General features: G+C 30.7%; 2 protein-coding genes across 2 annotated transcripts; one reads left to right on the forward strand and one right to left on the reverse strand.

The window, feature by feature from the left end:
- Positions 1–10,913: 10,913 nt before the first annotated feature.
- Positions 10,914–11,899, forward strand: LOC117911652 (glutathione S-transferase U10-like). Its single transcript, XM_034826059.1, has 2 exons — positions 10,914–11,249; positions 11,370–11,899. Exons 1-2 carry the CDS (start codon positions 10,929–10,931, stop codon positions 11,730–11,732), a joined length of 684 nt encoding a protein of 227 aa, XP_034681950.1. The 5' UTR covers positions 10,914–10,928; the 3' UTR covers positions 11,733–11,899.
- A 2,982-nt stretch (positions 11,900–14,881) lies between these two features.
- LOC117916265 (60S ribosomal protein L34) lies at positions 14,882–19,272 on the reverse strand. The gene is made up of 4 exons (XM_034832218.1): positions 19,130–19,272; positions 18,921–19,000; positions 15,374–15,483; positions 14,882–15,266 (listed from the first exon to the last, which is right to left on the reverse strand). The coding sequence occupies exons 1-4, from the start codon at positions 19,206–19,208 to the stop codon at positions 15,173–15,175; spliced, it is 363 nt and encodes a 120-aa protein (XP_034688109.1). The 5' UTR covers positions 19,209–19,272; the 3' UTR covers positions 14,882–15,172.
- Positions 19,273–21,667: the final 2,395 nt, after the last annotated feature.

The raw sequence follows: 21,667 nt of genomic DNA on the forward strand, positions 1-21,667 counted from the left end.
GATGTTGGTCTATTTTAGAAGTCGATTTTAGGAAGGTTTCACGCTTTTTGAAAAGCCCTATATCTTTTCTGTTATATTTGATTCCCAAAAAATTTGGGAAAAGACATAAGAAAAAAATATATATAAATAAATAAATAAAATAAAAATTAGATTTAAAATCTATAAAATATTTTTACATATTATTTTTAATTAATTATATTTATATTAATTCTTCCTATAAAGATTAAATAATTTAAAAATGTTAGTTCTCCAAATTAAATCTTTATTTCAGCTATTTTGTTTAAACATATAAAGTCAAAATTTTTAAATTTTGATCTTAAATCGGAAGTTATGAATGACAAATTTTAATTTACTTTTTATTCAAATCTCTAATGAATTCGGACTGATTTAAGAAATAAATAAGCGTCACCACTTTTGGTGATCTTTTGAGAGTTGAAAGGGAACATAAAATTTCAAATACGTAGGTAACAATCTTTTTCTTGCAGTGTTCTTTGAATTTGCGAGGTAGTCGCTAAGAGAGAAGAGGATGCATGAACACAAAACCTGAATGTGGGCACATGCCAAATCATGTAATTTCTTAAGAAGGCCAAGGCTATTTGCTACTAGTTCCACCAGCGCTAGGATGATGACAAGGCTGCTAAGCAGTTTTCCAATTCAAATTTTTACATTAAAATATTTATCGTTCTCTCTTTAAAATATGTATTTCCTTGAATGTGAGGATCATGGTTTTAAAAACCAGACCGGACCGGCCTGTCCGACCATCGACCAGTCACGGTTCCAGTCCGGTCTGGCCAATTGAATTGGGAAGCCATCGAATTGGAATTGAATTGTTTGAACCGATGGTTCGACCGGCGAACCGTCCGGTTCCCTCCGACCCCAACAGTTCATTTTCCTTCTCCTTTCCCATGCGACTGATACCCCCACTATCACCTAGAGCGTTGCCCGGCCGGCAACAGTACCTCCACTGTCGCCTAGAGCATCATTCGTCGACAGCACCCCCAGTGTTGGGAACCCCGCCCCACTTCCTCCGTCGCGCTCTAAAAAGCCCTCCCAACCTCGGCAGCACCCAGCGCAAATTCCATCACCCCACCCTCGGTGGCAGACTGGAAAACTCCCCCCTCCCCCGCGACGACAAAGAGCCCTCCCACTGGAAGTTCCCCCCACCCCTGGAAAGCTCCCTTCTCTCTCTCTCTCTCTCTCCCCCATCCCCCATGACTAGAAAAGTTGCCTTCCATTTTAGTTTTTAAAAATTTAATTTTCTCTCTCTCTCCTCCCTCCCTATCCCTCCATGATTGGAGCCTTCCATTTTAGTTTTTTTAATTTTATATTTAATTTTTTAGTTTTTTAAAATTTAATTTTCTCTCTCTCTCCTCCCCCATCCCCCTAGAACCTTCCATTTTAGTTTTTAAAAATTTTATATTTAATTTTTTTATTTTTGTTTATTTATTACATATTGGCATTTTAATTTATTGAAATTATTGAAAATATTGGGTTGATGGACAACCATAAATAAAAAGTTTTGTGAAAAAAATTAACAAACATGATAGATACTATCAAAATTTAGATAGAATTTATTATTAATTTTTTAAAATTTTTAATAATATATAAAAATATTTATTAATGACGTCACCGGTTCGACCGCCGGTCCGACTAGTGAACCGTGAACCAGTAACTTTTCCGGTTCGATGATCGGTCCAATTCTAAAAACATTGGTGAGGATATTAATATATATTGACCCATCTAAACACAAAAATAATTGGCAAAATTATGTTTTAGGGATTCCATCATATAATAATGGACCTATATTCCACATGATTTGCATAATTGATGCAAGGTTCATAAGATATAAGAGACAAAATTACCCTTACGTACTATCCTGGACTTGTGTTTTTTACGTGATGAGACTCATTTTTTAATAAAAAAATTGATTTTTAAAAAATTGAAGTCGTAACTTATTTTTATTTATTTTTTAAAAAAATGAAAACGAAATAAGAAATAAAACCTTAAAAATGACTCCTTATTTGAAAAAGTATGTTTTTGAAATAGAGTCCAAGTTCAAGGTCAAGTTATCTATTGAAAATGTATCATAAGGTAGCGCTCTTCTAAACCCTAAGTAAAAGTCTCTACTAATTAAATTGTGGTAACTATGACGATTAATTTATAAATCATTGAATACTAAGAATCAAGGAATACATCAAAGTTATAATGAAAGCATAATTAAAGATTAATCAAGCAAGTCATGCTCACTCAAAGAATCAACAATCAAGAAAAGGAAAGAACATAACTTAATAGCATGTTAAGCGTTTTCATAAAACAAAAGAGTTAGTTTACAAGAAATAATCTCATAATATGTACACAACATGCATTTCATTCAAACCAAGAAACAAAGAGATGATGACATAGGAATCAAGCAAAACAAGATAGATCAATCATGAGAATAAAATATATATACTAATAGAAAAAATGAGATAAAAGAAAAGAGGAAGTGTACCTTAATAGCATATAAAGCACTTTCATAAAAATTGGTTTAATTCACAAATAATAATAATGATAATAAATTTAAAATCATAAGCTAAACCAAATGGCATATGTGGCATATCTCAAATCATAAAGTAAAAGTTGACAAGGAATGAATACATGGGAACAAGATATAATGATCATATTTACAAATTCAGAATTAGCTAACTTATGTTCACTTATAAGAATTAATCCAAATAAAATATCAAATGAGTGATTTTAATCTAAAAGAAGATTCAACTAATGTGCATAATATATCTAAAATATGAATTAATAATCAAAAGGTTCACAAGTATATTTAAAAGTGATCAAATTATCAAAATATACAAATCATCATTAACAGGATAGAACAGAGGTTTTTATAAAATAATTCGTAAATAAATATCTACAAGGGTTATTTCATCAAAATAAAAATTTAATAACATCTATAACATGTTTGGATCATAATCCAAAAGGTTATATTAATTAATTATATCATAATTGATACCATATTAAATCACAATGGAGACACTACATAGAACAATCAGTATGTGATTAGAACAAAAGGGTTTACAAAATAAATCCTAAAAAAAAAAATCTAGAAATAGAGTTTTATCATGAAAGAAAATTGAGTAACCTCCCCTATGTGCCTAGGTTACAATCCAAAACACCAAGTTGTTTAGCTAGGTGCCATTTAATACTAGTTTTTACAAAATCACAATTGGTCCTTATTAGAGCATTTTTTTTTCATGGCATAAAAAGATTTATTTATTCAACTAACTTATAGATGTAATAAAATTCTATCAAAATTTCTACAACACATTTAATTGTCTATTTTACATGAAAAATAAATCCAAGGCATAATCATATATAAAATATATTTAAAGTTAAATAAGCATTCCTTAGCTCCAAAAAAGAACTTGTGCAGTGAGTGCAAAAATGAAAAATCACATATCCTATTTGGAAAATCAGTTGTTAATATTTTATGTATCTAAAATTAAATTCAAGTAGTCTAGATTAAGAAAAAAATATCAAAAGCAATTAAAAAGATTATTTAATAATTTAATTTTGTAGAATAATTCCAAGTGTTTAGAACATAGTGAAAAATAGACTTATAGAAAGATTGATTGAGATCTCATAATTCGAAAATAATTTTTGAGTCAAACAAAGTTCTATTAACACATTTAGAAGTCTACAGCATCATACAATCAAAAGAAAAAATTTAGGAAGGTTTTAAATAATTTAAATCTAATTTTTCATTCCAAAGGTTCAACAAATCACATAAAGAGACAATAAAATGTTTGTTTTTGAAGAACTTGAATGTAGGGTTCGTCACTTCCCCATTTAATGTCCATGAAAAATATTCATACTTCTTTAACCTCAAGTGATCATGGATAAGTTCACCAAGGCAAGAAATCACCCCATTGATGTGGAGTCATGAACTTATTTCATACATCTCAAAATCAAAATTCATTTGAAAATCAATGGAAAAGTGCAAACTAAATGAAATTAGTAGCATAGCCTTTTTGAAAATAAATTTTCAACCCTAAAGACATAAGATTAATTTTAAAGTGAAATTTAAGAATTGAATTCATTTAAGAAAAGATTGAAAACAATTTCAAAAACATTAAAACACATGAAATTTTAAACACAAACAATCAAGAAAAAATATAAGTGTGCGAATGTGAATTATAGTGAACTACAAACATCCATTAACTAAAAATATAAAATCAAAGAGACTTGGATTAAAATCAATCCAATCAACCAAAACCAGTTATCATGTGATTATCCAATGACTTGTGTTAGATAAAAAGATAAATTAAAAATAAATGAACCAATCTAATTCTAAAATCAACAAGCAAACAATTACATTCAAGCAATCCATTGTCAATTAATCCAATATTCATGTGTGGCCTATTCATCCACACCCAACCTAATCAAATATATATATATATATATATATATATCCAAAATTCATAAAATGATAAGAAATAGATGAAGAAGAGCATATAGACAATAAAATTAAAACTAGGAAATTAACCCACTTACCTCAATTCAAAATGTAAACACCAAACATCATATATTCATTAACACATATGAACAAGACATTAACTATTCCCCAATTCACTTTTAAATTCCAATATAAATATCACTAACACATATTCACATTGCCATTGACTTTTTTATTTTTTATTTCAAGCAAATATCTACTAACATAAATTCACAAATTCACATTGATTTTGTTATTCACGCAAATAAACACTAACACTGTCATTTTCATTTTACATTGACTTTTTTATTCAAATAAGCATCCACTGACTAACATCTCATATGAACCCATTGCACATTCATATTACATTCTCATTTTTTTATTCTCAAATGCCAATCACCACTAACATCTCACCTCAACCGGTCATACATTTTATTCAACTCAAGCACTAATATTTCACATATTCATGGTCGGTTACATTGATGTTCATGATTCCATATATATTGTGTTCTTAAACCTCAAAAGCCACATTGATGTTCCTCTTTGAATTTTTAATTCAACAATTAATAAATCTCCAACTCTCATTGATATTTTTAATTTAGAAAACACAAGCACTAGCATTGGCACTCATTCGTATGAGCACGGCTATACATCCTTCACTTCCTCTCATTTTTAATTCAAATATTCAAACACATTCCATTAGAGACCACCTAAAAATCTCCATGCCGGCACACATATTTCCAGTCCTCATTCATTGATTCTTAAAATTCAAAAACCAAACTCCACTAATATATATCTCCACTTTGCATTTGCATTATTAATTCAAACAAAATCAAAGATCACTTACCTTTTCTCACGGATGCATCAATTCCGCAACTCCACGAACACGGCTGCCATTATCTTCTTACAGTTACAAGCAGCTGCAAGTCATTTGCATGAACGTCCTCTCAAGCTTCCTCAAAGTCCTCTCTCAAAGTGGCCGCCAAGAACTCTCCCAAAGTTCTCTCAATTCTCTCCAAAAATTTCTCACAGCCCAAACAAGTTATCCAAAACTCTCTCAAGTCTTCAAAAAATTCTAGAGATCTTCGATGTTCCCTCCATAGTTTTCCAAAAATTTTCCCAAAAGTTCAAAACTACCCTTCTAAAATTTTTAATTCCCCTTCTTATGTTCTTCTCTACGATCTTTTATTTATTCCCTCTTAATCTTCCTCCAAATATTTAAAATCCTTCTAGAGAATTCTTCCTCTCACACTAACAATATGAAGACCTCTCCCTTTTTCTCAAAAATGCCCCTTCTAGAAAAATCTTATATACAAGAGACCACTCCTTCTAGAATTTCCTTTTAAATGATCTTCAAATTCACATATCCTTCACATGACCTCACATTAAAGTATTTCATGCATCAATGAAAAAAAAATGCAAATCATACACCATCAAAATTAAAAGCTAATCACTTGCAAAAATAAAATCAAGGTTGATTCTCATGCAATTTAAAATTAAAAATCAATGTCATGCAACTAAAAAAATTCCAAAGATAAAAAAAATAGTATGCAATTAGTTTGAGAGTCAATTGCACTCCAATAGTACTCAATAATATTAGTTTGAGATAGAAAACCCAAGTTTATGAATTGGTGTCCATAGTTTAATGAAATATATATTATCAACCTCTGAAACTTATATTTACAATCCTTAAATTACAGATCTTTTTATTATATGATTAATTAACATACTCTAACTCATAAAAGCTTATGTCGAATTTCACTTAAGAAATTATTGCAATGTCATAGATTTCATGATCACAAGTCTATAAGATCATCTAAGATGACACATCATCTCAATCATATGAGATATCATAGTATATTTATTGAGAATGCCTATTATTATCAATTTCCATCAATAGTATCAATCCAATATGTAGGGAATATATAATTACTTTAGGGTCTCACTCATAAGTCAAAGTCTCCTGATAACTTTATCATAAATTTAGGATATATTTTATAGTAATTTTAGAAAGTATTTCTACCCTTTATAATACTTTAAAGATAAAGAAAATTAAATGTTAAAAATATTAAAAACACTTTCAAAAATCATTACCAAACGCACTCTTAATATCCTCTTAAAGATGAATGTTCATACAGTATAGTAGTTTGGTAAATCATGACTATCGGATAGTTAATGTCATGACTTACTACAAGTCTTGTTCAATGTTTAACTATACACACTAGTACACTCATTATATAAAATTTATTTTGATAATTAAAACAAATCACCCCTTCAATTAAGAGATAGTGCATTACAACTTTAGATGAATTGCTTAAATTTATGAATTGATTATAAACTACTCATCAATCTTACAAGAAACTTATGACTTGGATTTTTTGTACAACTTTTAATGCATCAAAATTATGTATAATATAAATAATGTCAATTTGAATACTCAAATCAATATCAATGCAAACAATTAATAGATTAGTAGAAGCTCAAGTCCAACTTTATTACATCATGAGGACTTTTTCCCATAGTCACATGCTAGGGGGAGAGATTGTTGGGCTAACCAATATATGGGTTCTAGCCTATGAGGATGTAATTTTTTTAAAGGCCCATATTTTGGGTGGCTCTTCACGATGCTTTTAAAGTCCAATTTGGACAACAATTAAGGCTATGTTTTGTGAAGCTATAGAACCATATTTGTTAGTAGATCATAAGGAGTAAAAAGGGAAGAGAAAAAGAGAAACAATGATAGAAAACTGGGGCTATTTTCTAAGCATTTTCAAAGTTCAAGGATATTGATCAAGTGTAACAATGAAGCTTCGTGGGCAACTCCTTTCACTTCAACCATTGTGATTTTGTGATATTCCCTCCACCCTCTTCCCTTTCTTTGTATTTCTAAGATGAGGGTTTGCATAAGTGTATTTCAACCTTTTCCAATATTAAAGAAACTAGTGAGGACTCGTATTCTCATAATGCTTTCTCTGTGGATTTGACCTCCTCTAGGAGGGTTATTTCACGCTAAATATGGAATGATATATCCTTGGTTTATTATTGCTTTGATTGTGTACGTTGTGATTGTGACTGTGGTGGAACTCAAAGCTATTCAAGACCTGTACCTCATGCACTACAATTGAAGTGTCCCCAAGCTCAGTATGGCATCTCTGACTACTATTAGTGCGTCCCCCAAGGCCACTGGGAGACGTTCCCATCTCATGACAAAATTATTGCCAAGATGAGAGCTAAAATTCTCCCTATAGCCTCCTAAAGTTTGAAAATTAGCAAAAATATTTAGTTTAATTATCATTATGAAATAAGGACATGTTTGTATTGATGATATTAATGGACTTTTTTATATTGAATAAATGATATAGCATCATTGATTAAATGAATTTTCTTCTTATAAAAAGATTGGAAATAACTTTATAAAAAATAATGAAAATGTAATATTTTTTTACGATTAGGTCGTATTTAGTAAGAATTTTATTTGTTTAAAAGATTTACCATTATGTTGGTACGGATGCATACTTCTTTTATTTTTCTTTTCTTGCTTATTTTCACTTGTATCAAAGCATGTAAATAATAATGTCAAGTGATGCATATTTAGAAATCCAATTACATTCCGTTATAATTTCACACCATGAATTTGTTGCTCATCATTAAGAATCAAAATATTAGAAATCAACAAAATATTGATGATTGGATTTTACGACAATTTTAAGAAATATCATAAATATTTGATAATAAAAAATATTGATGAAACAAAAATTAATCAAAAAGCTCATAAAAATGTTTAAAAACTGTAAAAATAAAAAATAATAATAAAACAAGTAATAATCCACATATTTAAGTTATTTTTTAAAAAGATTATATGACAAATATTTAACTTTGATAATAATATATAATACCTGAAAACATATTTACTAGTAAAATGATTATTTAATTTATATGTATTTAAAAATATAAAAGAAACGATGATATATGTAATTATTTTTATTTTAAAATATTTATAATTTTATTTTTAAATTTGTATTTCTTTTGTATTTAATTATTATAGTAAGTTAGAAAAAGACTTATTAATAAAATTATCATTTTTGTATTTTGAATAATTAATATATTTTAATTTAAAATTAAAATGATTAAAATTAGTTTATTTATTAAATTAGATTAATCAATGTAAAGAACCTTCATATATATAATTTTATGATGTATAATTACGAGGGACAAACGAAACCTGGCAGACCACTTTCACAATTGTTGAGGGGTTAAAATTAAAACCCCAGCGCCATCCGAGTTGTGAAAATCAGCGAAATAGTTCTCCTCTCTAGAAATTTAGGCATTTTTTCAATTTTATCGAAAATATTTCCCAATATATATTTTATTTTGGGTATTATCCTTATCTTTAGACTTGGCTCTGTATTAATTAGGAAAATTCATTTTTCAGAAAATAAAAAAAGAAAAATATGTTTGATGATTAAAATTATTTTTTGTTTTATATTTTTAAGAATAGAAAATACAATGTTTTTAGAAAATATCTTTTACTTATTTTTTATTATTTTTACTTGATTTTTTTTATAATTATTTTTAAAATAATTATATAAACATTAGATATAAAAATATTTATAAAATATATTTAAAAATATTAAAAACAAACTAAAAATATTTTATCAAAATAAATTTTTATTTTACGAAATATCATAAAATAATTTTTAAAATTTATTCTTAAAAACTGTTTTCAACAAACCATCATAAAACACATAATGAACCTAATATTCAAGAATAGGGACAGGAGAGTCAAACCGTGACTTGATATTCAAGTTACCTAACCATCAAGATATTCTTGAATATTAAAAATATGTATATATTATAATAAAAAAATTAATATATTTCAATTATGTTATTTTCAAATTTATTAAATTATGACTAACATTTTCAAATATTAAAAAATTATAAACTTGAAACAAAATACTAAATTTTTAAGAGTATATATTTAATAAAACAATTTTATTATTTCTATTATTATTATTTGTTTTATTATTTTTAAATTTTTTTCTTATATACTTATAAATTTTAATTAATTTCTGCATTATCAATATTTTTGTCTAATACTTTTATAAAATTCAATTAATGATATTTTTATTGTGTGAAAATAAAAGAAATTAAAACCTATAGTCAAGAAGTCGAACCTATTATATAATTCATATCATGAAATAACAAAATCATTTTAATAGAATTTTCACATCCGGTCTCCTAATTGCTGTCAATGTCAACTTAATTGCAAGTAATTTCTATTATTTCTAAAGAAAATCTGTAGGACATTTATGCACCCATCATCTTCTTTCTTGATGCTCATGACACAATTTTTCCTTCAGTCAATTCAAGATTTTACTGTCCTTTCTCAAATCTTGTCTTGCTTCTTCAAAGGATATTTAAAAGACCAACGCAAATAATACCACAGAGAATTGGGTGGATCAGTTTCATGTTACTAATGAAACATGTATCTTGCCTGCATTTGGTAAGAACTAAATTCATATCTCTGGAAGATTTAGTCATTTTGTCGATGGCCAAGTTTCATGCTTACTGAACTGTCTAATTCATTCTTCACTGGGATCTACAGGAACATATAGACAAAATTTGTAAATTAGAATTGTTGACTAGAAGCAATAATACATCACCATGTTAGAGATGAATCCATACACATGAACTCCTGGCCAGACAGTACCTGGGATTAGCATCAAGGCAAGAAATCAATGTTGAAAAGAACCAAATTCCAAATGGTCAATGTGGTATAAAAATATATGTCTCATTACGCTTTCATAGTTTGCAAGAAGGCATATCCATTATCGGTTTCTGCAGCAATGGGCAGAAGCGGTTGCCCACGATATAATCCAAGCAATGGCACATTTCTTGGATGAGAAGAAGAAAGAAATTTGGGAAATTGGTCAACAAGTTGAACCTGCTCTATCTTTGATTGATCTATGATAGTGTCATAAACACAACTTAACAACCGAATCAATGTTTTAAAAGAATTTAATAGCTAGAAGTCGAAGTACGATTTAATTTATAAAAGTTCATGTAGTGGGTGCATCCCTATAGTTTTATTTAATTAAATAACCCTTGTTACTAAGCTATTGTATAAAAATAATTTTTCAAAATGCTTCTCCTAACTGCTCCTCCTGTGGACTTTATAATGAACTGTTACATAATTTTTTTTAAACACGCTTAGGATTTTTGTGTTTCCTTCTTCCTCTTTCTTGCTGCTCAAGCTAGCCATGGTTTTTTCCATTCAGTCAATGTTATCGTGAATATTAAATTATAACAATATTTTTTGTTCTCTAATCTGACTATTGACCCACCTAACACAAAAAACACTCTACGGATAAACCGGCCCCTATAATTATAAAAGCTTCCAAATACAAGATGCACCACACCAATTGAGGAAGGAAGAGAAGCAATGGAGAAGCAAAGTGAAGTGAAGTTGTTTGGGACATGGGCTAGTGGCTACTGCACCAGAATTGAGTTGGCTCTCAAACTCAAGGGCATACCCTACGAGTATGTAGAGGAAGACTTACCTAACAAGAGCGACTTGCTAATTCACCACAATCCTGTGCACAAGAAGGTCCCTGTGCTCGTCCACAAAGGGAAAGCCATTGCAGAATCGCTTGTCATCCTTGAATACATTGATGAGCACTGGAACCACACTCCCAAATTGTTGCCGGAGGATCCATATGAGAGAGCCAAAGTTAGATTCTGGGCCAACTTTTATGATCAGAAGGTGGTGTTAATTACTTTGCAACCATGCTATATTTTTGTTATAACTTTTTCCAGTCTCATACATGAAAAATTTTTAAAGGATCAATTGTGACTAATGGTAGTGAAATTTTCTCGATCTCAGTTTGGTCCAAGTATTTACAACATCATGACTTCCAAAGGCAAAGAGCAAGAAAAAGCCATAGAGGACTCCCTTGAGGTGCTTAAGGTGTTTGAAGAAGGCATAGAGAGAGATTTCCCAGCAAAATCTCCATTCTTGAATGGAGGCACCTTGGGATTTCTCGATATTGTGGTGGGATCAAATGCTTCCCATTTCAAAGCTTTTAATGAGGTATTTGCTGTGGTTTTCGACCCAGAGAAGAACCCTGCATTCTGCTCTTGGGTGACCGCTATGAAAGACTGCCCACTGATGAAGGAGACCCTCCCACCTCATGACCGTCTGGTTGCCAAGCTATCCAAATTATTTCTGCAGCCACCTAAAGCTTGAATATTGTGGGAAAGATTATCAAGTTTCTACTTTCTACTATGAAATAAAGATATGTCTGCAGTGGTATTAATGGACTTGTATATGTCCTGTTACTATATGAATGAAATAATAAAAGTTTGATAAATGAAATAGATGCCAAATGTGCTTGGCAAAGTTTCAATTGAAAATATTTTTAGTAACAGTATCTTTTAACCAACCAACTATCAAGTGTATCTTAGAAAATATTTCACATAATTAAAAGTATTTTCTAAAAATTTTATCAAATGTTTTATTTTTCTTCAAAAGGGGTTTTTATACAAGAAATGCTTTCTATAAGAATCGTTAAATTGACTCATAGTTCTATTTTGGAAGTTGTATGTTCCAAAATGCTAATAATACTTTGGCTTTTAGAAATGTTTCATGGCTTATAGTTTGTGAGGAAGTCATATGCTTTATGATATGTTTGATTCCTAAAAGATATTAAAAAAAAAAAACATATTAAGGAAAATAGCATTCAAAAAAAAATTAAAATTAATTAAAATTTTATATATTTTAAAATGATTTAATTTTTAAATAATAAAATATAAGAATTAAAATAAATTTTTAAAAATATATAAAAATCATTTATTAGTTTTAAATTTATTTTTTATTTTTTCTCCTTTGAACGGGGAAGGAGAGAGAGAAAAAGGGAAGAAGTCAGCCGTCCAATAAACCACCAGAAGACCAGAGGATTTCTTGGATGAGAAGAAAGGAAAATGGGGCATGCGGTAGAGAAGGCGTAGCTATCATATATGCATTTTATATTATTTTAAGAAAGTTGAATTGTTAAAAGGCCAAAGAAAGTATTCATATTAACAGAAGTGAATTGCTAAAAGGGCAAAGAAATATTCAAACACTTGCCAAATCTTAGGTTTTATTTGTCAAGCTTTAATAGGGTTAGGAATTCTTTTAGTACCGTTAGTTCTCCACATTAAATCTTTTGTTCAGCTATTTTGTTTGTCAATTTTTTTAAATTTTGATCTTGAATTGGAAGTTATGAATGACAATTTTAATTTACCTTTTATTCAGATTTCTAATGAATTCGGACTGATTTAGAGTTAAAGATTAAAATGTTAAGAAATAAATAAGCGTCACCATTTATAGTGATCTTTTGAGAGTTGGAAGTGAACATAAAATTTCAAATACATAACAATCTTTTTCTTGCAGTGTTCTCAGCATTTGCAGTGTATACAAGAGGCAGTCGTTAAGGGAGAAGAGGGTGCATGGACACATGCCAAATCATGTGATTTCTTAAAAAAGCCGAGGCTATTTGTTGCTGATTCCACCAGCACTCGGATAATGACAAGGCTGCTAAGCATTTTTCCAATTCAAATTTTTTCTATTAGAGAAACTGCATCTCTCTCTCAAATCTTATCGTTGAATGTGAAGATTGGCCAATCTAAGCTCAAAAACAAATTGAAAAATAGCAGAGACAAACCCCTGTACGTAGAGGCTTCCAAGAGCCGTATATAACATATATGATACATGACACCAATTGTCTGAGAATGAATGGAGTAGCCAAGTGAGGTGAAGTTATTGGGGACGTGGGCAGTGGGCTGGTGGTTACTGTACTAGTGTTGAGTTAGCCCTTAAACTCAAGTTCAAACCCTATGAGCATGTAGAAGAGGATCTATCTAACAAGAGCCAGTTGCCTATCCACTACAATCCTGTCCCCAAAAAAGGCGCCTGCACTCACCCACAACGGGAGAGCCAGTGCAGAATCATCGGTCATTCTTGAATACATAGACCGGTTCTGGAACAACACTCCCAAATTGCTGCCATAGGATCTAAATTCGAGAGAGCCAAAATTCGTTTCTGGGCAAACTTCTTTTATCTGAAGGCGGTATTACTGATTTCATCACTGTGTTCATGTTGCATCTGTATTCTTTCCGATTTCCAGTTGTAACACACAATTGAAATCATTGACTAGAGCTAAATTTTTCTTCAAACCAGTTCAGTCAAATTAGAATCCTAACTATGATTTCTAAGGGCAAAGAGGAGAAAACCATAAAAGATTTGCCCCGGGCAGCCAAGGTATTTGATCAAGGCATTGAGAAAGATTGGCCAAGGAAAACTCCATCAATGGAGAGACTGGGATTGCTGGATATCATTGGATCAGTGCTTGCAATAACAAAGCTTTTTTAACGAGACAGTTGCTGCGGCTGCTTTTGACCCAAAAGAGAACCCTACATTTTTGTCATGGGCGAATACCATGAGACACACTTTGATGGATACACTCCCGCCCCATGACAAAGCCTCGTAACATTTGAACATTATGGGAAATATCGAGCAAATTATTATGAAATGATTGTAGTAACATATTAATGGACCTTAACGCATGGCCTATCATGAATTAAGTTTTAATTAGCTAAACGGCAGTTGGTTTGTTTTGCAAAGATCGGTATGAAACTTGCATAAAATGCCTAGCACATATAACCCACAGAAAGTCTAGCAAAACAAGATAATTGCAATCAACCTGAATCACCTGCATTGTTTATCAATTGCCAAAAATTCAGCCCTAACACAGGCGATATCAATTATAGCAAGAAAACACAGGATATAAGTTACATCAACAAAATAGGCACGGTACATCTGCTTAGTTCCTTTCTTAACAAAGATGAACATGTCAGGCATTCCATACCCCAAAACTACATATAATACTTAAAGATACCTCCACTTATTTTCATGCCTAAGAGGTTTGTACTGATACTTCAGTGAGAATGACCTGTATGTCCTTGAGAAGGGTGTACATATACATCCAATTCACCAAAGAGCCGTCCACCATATTGAGAATTTGGAATATTAACATGTCAGTATACTGACGAATAGAGGTGGCATAATTTATTAAAAAAAAACCAAAAAGTTTGATTTTAAAGATTTATTATTTGGGATAGTGTTTGATTTTTATTCAAGATAAGGATAATTTTAATTTTTTTTTTAACAAACTAATGAAATAAAAATCTATTTAGGCCTGGATAGCTCCCTCCGCAGATAAAGATAAATCGTGTTTGAAAGTGTAGGGTCCATGGTAGATGGTTCTATCTAAACACTCCTAAAACTTATGATTTGATCTTCCAGAGCTGCATTTGGCATTTAAGAGGCTCAAGAAATCCAAAACCCAACTACTCACAGAAACAAGTAAAAGAAAAACCGCTATTCTAACGTTACAAGAAGGAATTCAAAATAAAGTTTTATGACAACCCTAACAAACAAATATTAGGAGGCAAAAAATCAAAACAAAACAAAACCAAACCTAGCTTGGTGGATTTGTCGGCAAAGTAAAAGAAGTATTAGTCATCAGAGATTAATCAACCAAAGAAAAATACAAATTCAAATTTGACCACCTGACATTACATTTCCATGATTCAATACTGTGGGCATAGCAAAAACACTCTCAAACCATGTCACTCTTACTTTTCACCTCAGCTCTTTGAGGCTTGCTTTTCCTTAGCCTTCTGAATCTTCAAAACCTTCTTCACAATTTTCTGCTCCTCCACTAAGAAGGCTCTGATGATCCTACAAAACCAATTGAAAAAATAAAGACATGTCCAGCAAAGTTGATCTTAAAACTTTCCATATGAAATGATATGAATGAGCACTGGACAGAAACTTTGCTAACATACCTTTCCCTCACAGCACCTCCAGACAACACACCCCCATAAGCACGGTTCACAGTCCTACGGTTCCTAGGTAATCTAGACCTCTTGTATTCTGCAGGTCTTAGGTGAGGAATCTGCAGACATAGCCAACATTCTATCACGTCCGAAAATGCACTGAAAATTTAAGTATACAAACCAAATTGTGCTACAATAAATGCTATCAAAATGTGCAGTAAAATCAAAGATTGATGGGAAGATTGAGCACCCAGTGGCAATTGAATCAGACCATTAACCAATAATTATGTTCTGAAATGAATCCAATATGCTTCAAAAAGTTATTAAGGTGGCAGCATTTAATAGTACTAATTGTGGAGATGCAAAAAAAAAAAAAAAATCTTATATTTGTAAGGGAACACAGTGATCATGCAACACTGATAAAGGCAATACTTTAATAACAGAGCATTATTTCACTAACACCTGAATATTAGTTGAATAAAGTGAAGCAAACATAGCTACATAACCATGCTTATTCAGATGCCTAGATTCCGAATCCCTACCACATGGCAGTTTATGTCAAACACCCTCTTTTTGAGATAGCACACATTACAGGGGGGAAAGTATCTACAAGACCCAAGATGATAACATGGAGGAGAGTAAAATTGATTGCTTTAAGCCTATAATGGAGAAGGAAGTGGGTGGGCGAGGGTGTAAAGGGAATTTTGATAGGTAATCCTTTTTCCCTTTTTTTTTATCCCAATTGGGATTTGAACCTGGAACCTCCCATAAACCCACCCCAACCCTTTACCACTTGAGCCAGGCCTCAAGGGCAAGCCTATAATGGAGGAAAATGCTGGTAATCTCCTAAATGAGCCTATTCGCTTATTTGTCATACTACTTGAGTTGGAAAAATCTTGATCTTCTCTTATCAGATGGGCAAACTCATGAATCTAGGTGGGGTGCTATTTAGATCCTAAAATTAAAAAACACAGCTTCTGATAGAGACTGGCCAACCAAGCAAGATAAGCAAGTGGATCGGTTGGATAATCGGTTTTAACTACACCACAAAGCTATCTTTAGTTTGCAGAATAGAGTAGATGCTGTATTACATTCCCCCATTCCAGTGTTTGGTTGTGCATATATGTTTTCTGTCTTGGAATTTGATGGGTTTGCAAAATCGTGGCGGTTAAAAATTAATTTAAATGTTTGCAAAAATGATTCTAGGGAAAGAGTTCTATTATAATTAGAGTATCAAGCACATTCTTATATTTCAAATCAAATTACAACAATGCCATTTATCACCATCAAATGATCTTCATTCATTTAGAAGAATAACACCATTCACCTCTTCAAAACGTTAATTAATTTCACCTTCAATAGATGATAAAACATAAATTACAGAAATATTTACAAAATAAGTCAAAAAAATCAATTTCAACTTATGTGTGAAGATGAATCAATCATGACGACTGAGGAATTTTATTTCCAAAAATCTAAAGCAATGAACATTGAAAAATACAGATGATAAGCGTATTTTACATGAATTTGATGAATTTCAGGAAAGATTCTCAGTCCCTTCTCCATTACTAAGAATGCATCCTACATTTAGATTTCTTTTTGCATAAAAAATTATTACTAATATTATTATCAATTCTTTCTCATTTATTAACTATGTATCTTTTTATTTCACACAAAAAATAAATTATTACAGTTGTTATTATCATTATTCAATTCTTTATTATTACTAATATTATTACCAATTCTCTCTTTTATTAACTAGATATATTTTTTCACAAAAAAAAATAATAATTTATTTGTCTATCATTACTAATAATAGTATACATTTCTCTTTTATCAACTATGTATCTTTTTTTCACACAAAAAATAAATTATTACCAACTCTCTATTATTATTATTATTTGAATAGGTTTGAATGCATGTGAAATATGCATACATTTAAAATCATCATTTTTTTAACCTTTCACTCTTTATATATATGAGATATCAACATTTTAAGTTAAAATAAGATAAAAAAAAAAAAAGTTACAAAGGTTGATTAATTATCAAGTCCTTGATATTGATGATGCATGCTCTAAAATTCATTTTCTTTTTATTTTATGATACAACTCTTCTAAATTTTTGTTCTTTCTCTTTTTTCTTCTGGTTATGCCGTTTCAGTACTTATAGATAGTAGATAGTTTTGATGCGATTACCATGTTTTTCCATCAATTATTTGCTTTATTTAAACACACAAACACATATAAGATATTTAATTATTTGTTTTGCTTTACAAGTTCATATTGGTATTTAAGACTTAGTTACTAAATACTAGAAGGTTTAATGTATATAGCGCATATGAATTCAAAGGGATAGTACTGAAAGCCTAGAATATATTTGATATCCATTCCAATACAAACCAAACATTGTAAAAGGACTAGAAAAATTTTACAAGTTTTAATCTTCATGTAGCCAAACACTGGAATACAAATAGTTAAATCCTAATTTTTTTCTTATTCCAAGATTTTTTTTTTTTTTTTGATAGGCAAAAGCACAAAAAAGAGGGTGTCTAACAGTCAACACAAAGCATACAGGAAGTATACAACAGGCGCCAAAAAACAACAAACAAAAGAGAGGAAATAACAAAAAACAAACCCACCCTCAACTAGAGCCCAATCAATCAAAAAAAATTCCAAGAATTGAAAAGCACATTCCAACTTTATAATTCCAAATGAGACCCAAAAAGTATACCATGAGGTAGAGGGCAGAAGGATTGACCCTTCTTTCAACAAATAATAGGATAGCATTAAGAAAGGCACAAAGCATGGTCCAACCAGTAGGGGGTTCTCAGTCAATTTTGCAACATATGCAATGAAATTAGGAGGGCAATAGCATCTAGAATAGAAAATTAATCAGAATTGAGGAAATAAATAAATAAAAGCCTTGGACCTGCAAAGCCCAAGTTGTTTGCTTCCAATATTTGTTTCAATGCCCTTTTGGTAATCTTGAAATTTATAAGCACACATGAAAATGCAAAGAACAAAGAACTTCTACACTATAGATAGGACATAATTCTAACCAACTTTTGAAATCAGCATCAAGTTTTAAGTACACCACCACCATGGGAGGGGTTATGAAACTCAAAAATGAGTCTGGTTGCTTCAGTTCTGACTCAAAACTAACTAATACATGCAACTCCCAACAATTAATCCTATCTCCCAAATTGCCTACATGTTGTTAGCCCGCCAACTAACTAGCAAGCCCAATGGTGAAGGTGACACATGTAGTAAAAACTAGGTTTGTCAGTAGTTTTAAATTTACAAAATATAGTTCAATACTTTTTTTCCAATATGAATTTATTATAAATACATTATTTGAAATGTATTAAATCTACATTTATATAATATGGGTACTGCAATTTGCAAATATTAACCCAATTACAACCATCTCTACTAAAACTTAGCTCAACAAAACCCAACACCAACACCAAATCGCATCTGTAGATAAATGTACTCGGTTAATATATTCCAAATTCAACAAGAAACGAATAAAAATTAAGAAACAGAAAATCACATACCCCTTGAATCCTCTTTCCAGTTACAGGACACTTAGGACCGTTTGCCCTCTTCTTGGTGCTCTGATACACCAGCTTTCCACCTAAATTCCAACATTAAACAACAAACACATAGACCAAGTCATGGATCGAATCTCATAACTATACACGCAGAATGATATAAATCTGTACCAAAAAAAAAAAATCTCTTTCACATCAAATGGTGAGATGACCTGGGGTTTTGACGACCCTGTGCTGGTTGGACTTAGTGGCATAGCTGTGCCGCTTGCGATAGGTAAGACGTTGCACCATCTTCAAGCTCTCTCTTCCTCTCTCCCAGGGTTAGGGTTTTGAGATAGGGCTGAAGTGAAGCTTATGGTTTAGAGACAATATAAAAGAGTGGGTGCCCTAGATCCGACGATTGTCATGAAGCCACTGCTTTTTAATCGACGGACGTGGGTGTTCGTTTAATAGGAAGAATTGGTAAATTTGCGGCCCAGGCCATTGGGCCGGAAGACGGGTATGATGATAGTTGGGCTCCTATCGTTAATTTGTAACAACTAAAAAGATAAAAGCTTATCTTTTTTTTTCATATGAAGAGTTCGTGCATGTCTGAGTCCAAGTCCTTGAGGGCAATGAGGGGTCTAAAAGCAACCTGCCCACTAAACCATGATAAATTGATAATACGAGCAGCTCCATTTGCATCATGATCACTGGAAAAAAGCTAATAAAGTAATAATTAAATTTTCTCCCTTTATTTCTTCATATTTATACCTTTTATTTAATAAATAAAAATTAAAATTTATAAATATAGTATTTATTTTATAACAATTAAATAAAGACTAGAAATGATAAATAAGTTCCATTCTCATATATTACTGTGTTTAGATTGGTTTTAGTATAGAAATTGGGACAAAAAATCTATTAATATGGAAACCAAATTTCACATGTTAAAATTTTGGTTCATTTCTTTCAAATGGTATTGTAATTTATTTCCATTTCCATCTTAATTTTATTATTATTCCCATTCTATTTGTATTCTATGAATGTTTTCATGTGTTGATAATTTCAAGTCAAAATGTCCATTATAGCTATGTAGCTCAATTGCTTCAAATCCACCATCAAACTCTTATTATTTCTAAATTGATAATAAGATATTATTAGAGGAACAAGCATGTAGTTTTGAGGGACGGATGGTTTTTGATATTGATCAATCATATTTTAAATGTTTATACTTTTGTTGACTGATTGATTACACTAAAAAAGCAATAATTCACCTATTACCCAAAATTTTCTATCTTATGGGATCAATTACATTCCAATCACAACTTATAAAATTGTATTTTTTTTTCTCAAACTAAGTTGAGTCATTGGATGAAGCTTGAATCCCCACTACTTAAGATTTTTTTCTAGATTTGGGATTCATGATTGTGAAAAGTCAATGTTGCTCTTTGTGAGCTTTAATTTCTTTGCCTAATTTCGGTTGGGGGGAGGGGTTTAGTTTAAGACAGGACTTTTAGGTTTTGAGTTGAAAATTGTATTTCATATGAGAAAATTTTCTTTTAAAAAGAGTTAATTTTGTGTAGATTTCATACCTACTCTCATATTCATTTACTTTTGGGACAAAATTCAAATTTCGTGTGTAGATTTCATCCCTACTCTCATATTCATTTATTTTTGGGACAAAATTCAAATTTCGTGTATGGATATTAGAAAGAAACTAAGATCATGTTTAAAAGTATTTCCAAAGGCAAAGAATTATGCATGACAATGGAGGAAAGTTAAGTTTTTAAAAGTACTAAACAAGTGGTTTTGGTGAGAACAAAACATTTTGAGTTAGGTAAAATTTTATATTCAATGTTTTTTTTATGATGAATGTTGTTCTCATGAATTTGTGATTATATGTGGTTTTTTTTTTTTTTTTTTATCTCTTGGAAGATTTTCCACCTTATATTATTATATTCATTTGTCTTTCTATTCTTTCCATTATTTTATGTTTCTTGTTTTACTGATAATTTATGTTTCATATCGTGGATAAGTTCAAATAATCAATTCTAAAGCAAATTGAAATTGAATAATACCTGTATAATCCTTTGAGGTGAAATGCATCGAACTCAATGCAGAAATTAAATAAAATTATCAACTGAACTAATATATCAATAGAAGGTATTAAATCATCTTGGTGGTACTTTTGATAATATATGGCCATTTTGAGAACGGTGATGAATATATAAAACCATTGGGTCCATTTGAATTGAATCAATAAGTGAATTTTCATAAATAATAGTATTTGTCACTACTTGAGATAGATTTTAGTAGCACCCAAAGTGAAAATGCACACAAAATGCACCCAAGGGGTATTTTAGCTATTAAAAACCATTGAGAGGGCCTTTTTACACCTATTTGTGGGGTTAGAATTGCGCCTACATCAAATAAGAAAAGTGACTAAGGAGTGGTTTACATTGTGAAGGCACCAAATGCTTTCAATTTGAATCTTATGCCAAATTTTGTAATTTTTCTAGAATATTCCTCGCTAGCATGTGGCATGTATGACCAAATGAGAGGCCATCATGTGTATATTTGACTACTATAAAAAGGTTTACAATTAGTTCCAAGAAGGACTTTTATCCTAAACCCTTGACATAAAAGTTTTAATTTCCCATTTTTATTTCAAATTTTCACCGTTTTGTTTCACTTTCTTGGCAATCAAATATATTATATGACTTTTTCTTTATCATGAGTGGTTGATGACTTTTTAATTCAAACAAAAA

Source organism: Vitis riparia, chromosome 1 (assembly GCF_004353265.1).
Source record: "Vitis riparia cultivar Riparia Gloire de Montpellier isolate 1030 chromosome 1, EGFV_Vit.rip_1.0, whole genome shotgun sequence".
NCBI lineage: Eukaryota > Viridiplantae > Streptophyta > Magnoliopsida > Vitales > Vitaceae > Vitis > Vitis riparia.

What these genes read in the sequence shown, in the direction of transcription:
- LOC117911652 (XM_034826059.1), top strand. Translation starts at nt 10,929, where the DNA reads ATGGAGAAGCAAAGTGAAGTGAAGTTGTTTGGGACATGGGCTAGTGGC. An exon ending in CCAACTTTTATGATCAGAAG is followed by an intron (nt 11,250 to 11,369) that starts GTGGTGTTAATT and finishes TCTCGATCTCAG; the next exon opens with TTTGGTCCAAGTATTTACAA.
- LOC117916265 (XM_034832218.1), bottom strand. Translation starts at nt 19,208, where the DNA reads ATGGTGCAACGTCTTACCTATCGCAAGCGGCACAGCTATGCCACTAAG. An exon ending in CAGGGTCGTCAAAACCCCAG is followed by an intron (nt 19,001 to 19,129) that starts GTCATCTCACCA and finishes GTTGGAATTTAG; the next exon opens with GTGGAAAGCTGGTGTATCAG. An exon ending in GGAGGTGCTGTGAGGGAAAG is followed by an intron (nt 15,267 to 15,373) that starts GTATGTTAGCAA and finishes TTGGTTTTGTAG; the next exon opens with GATCATCAGAGCCTTCTTAG.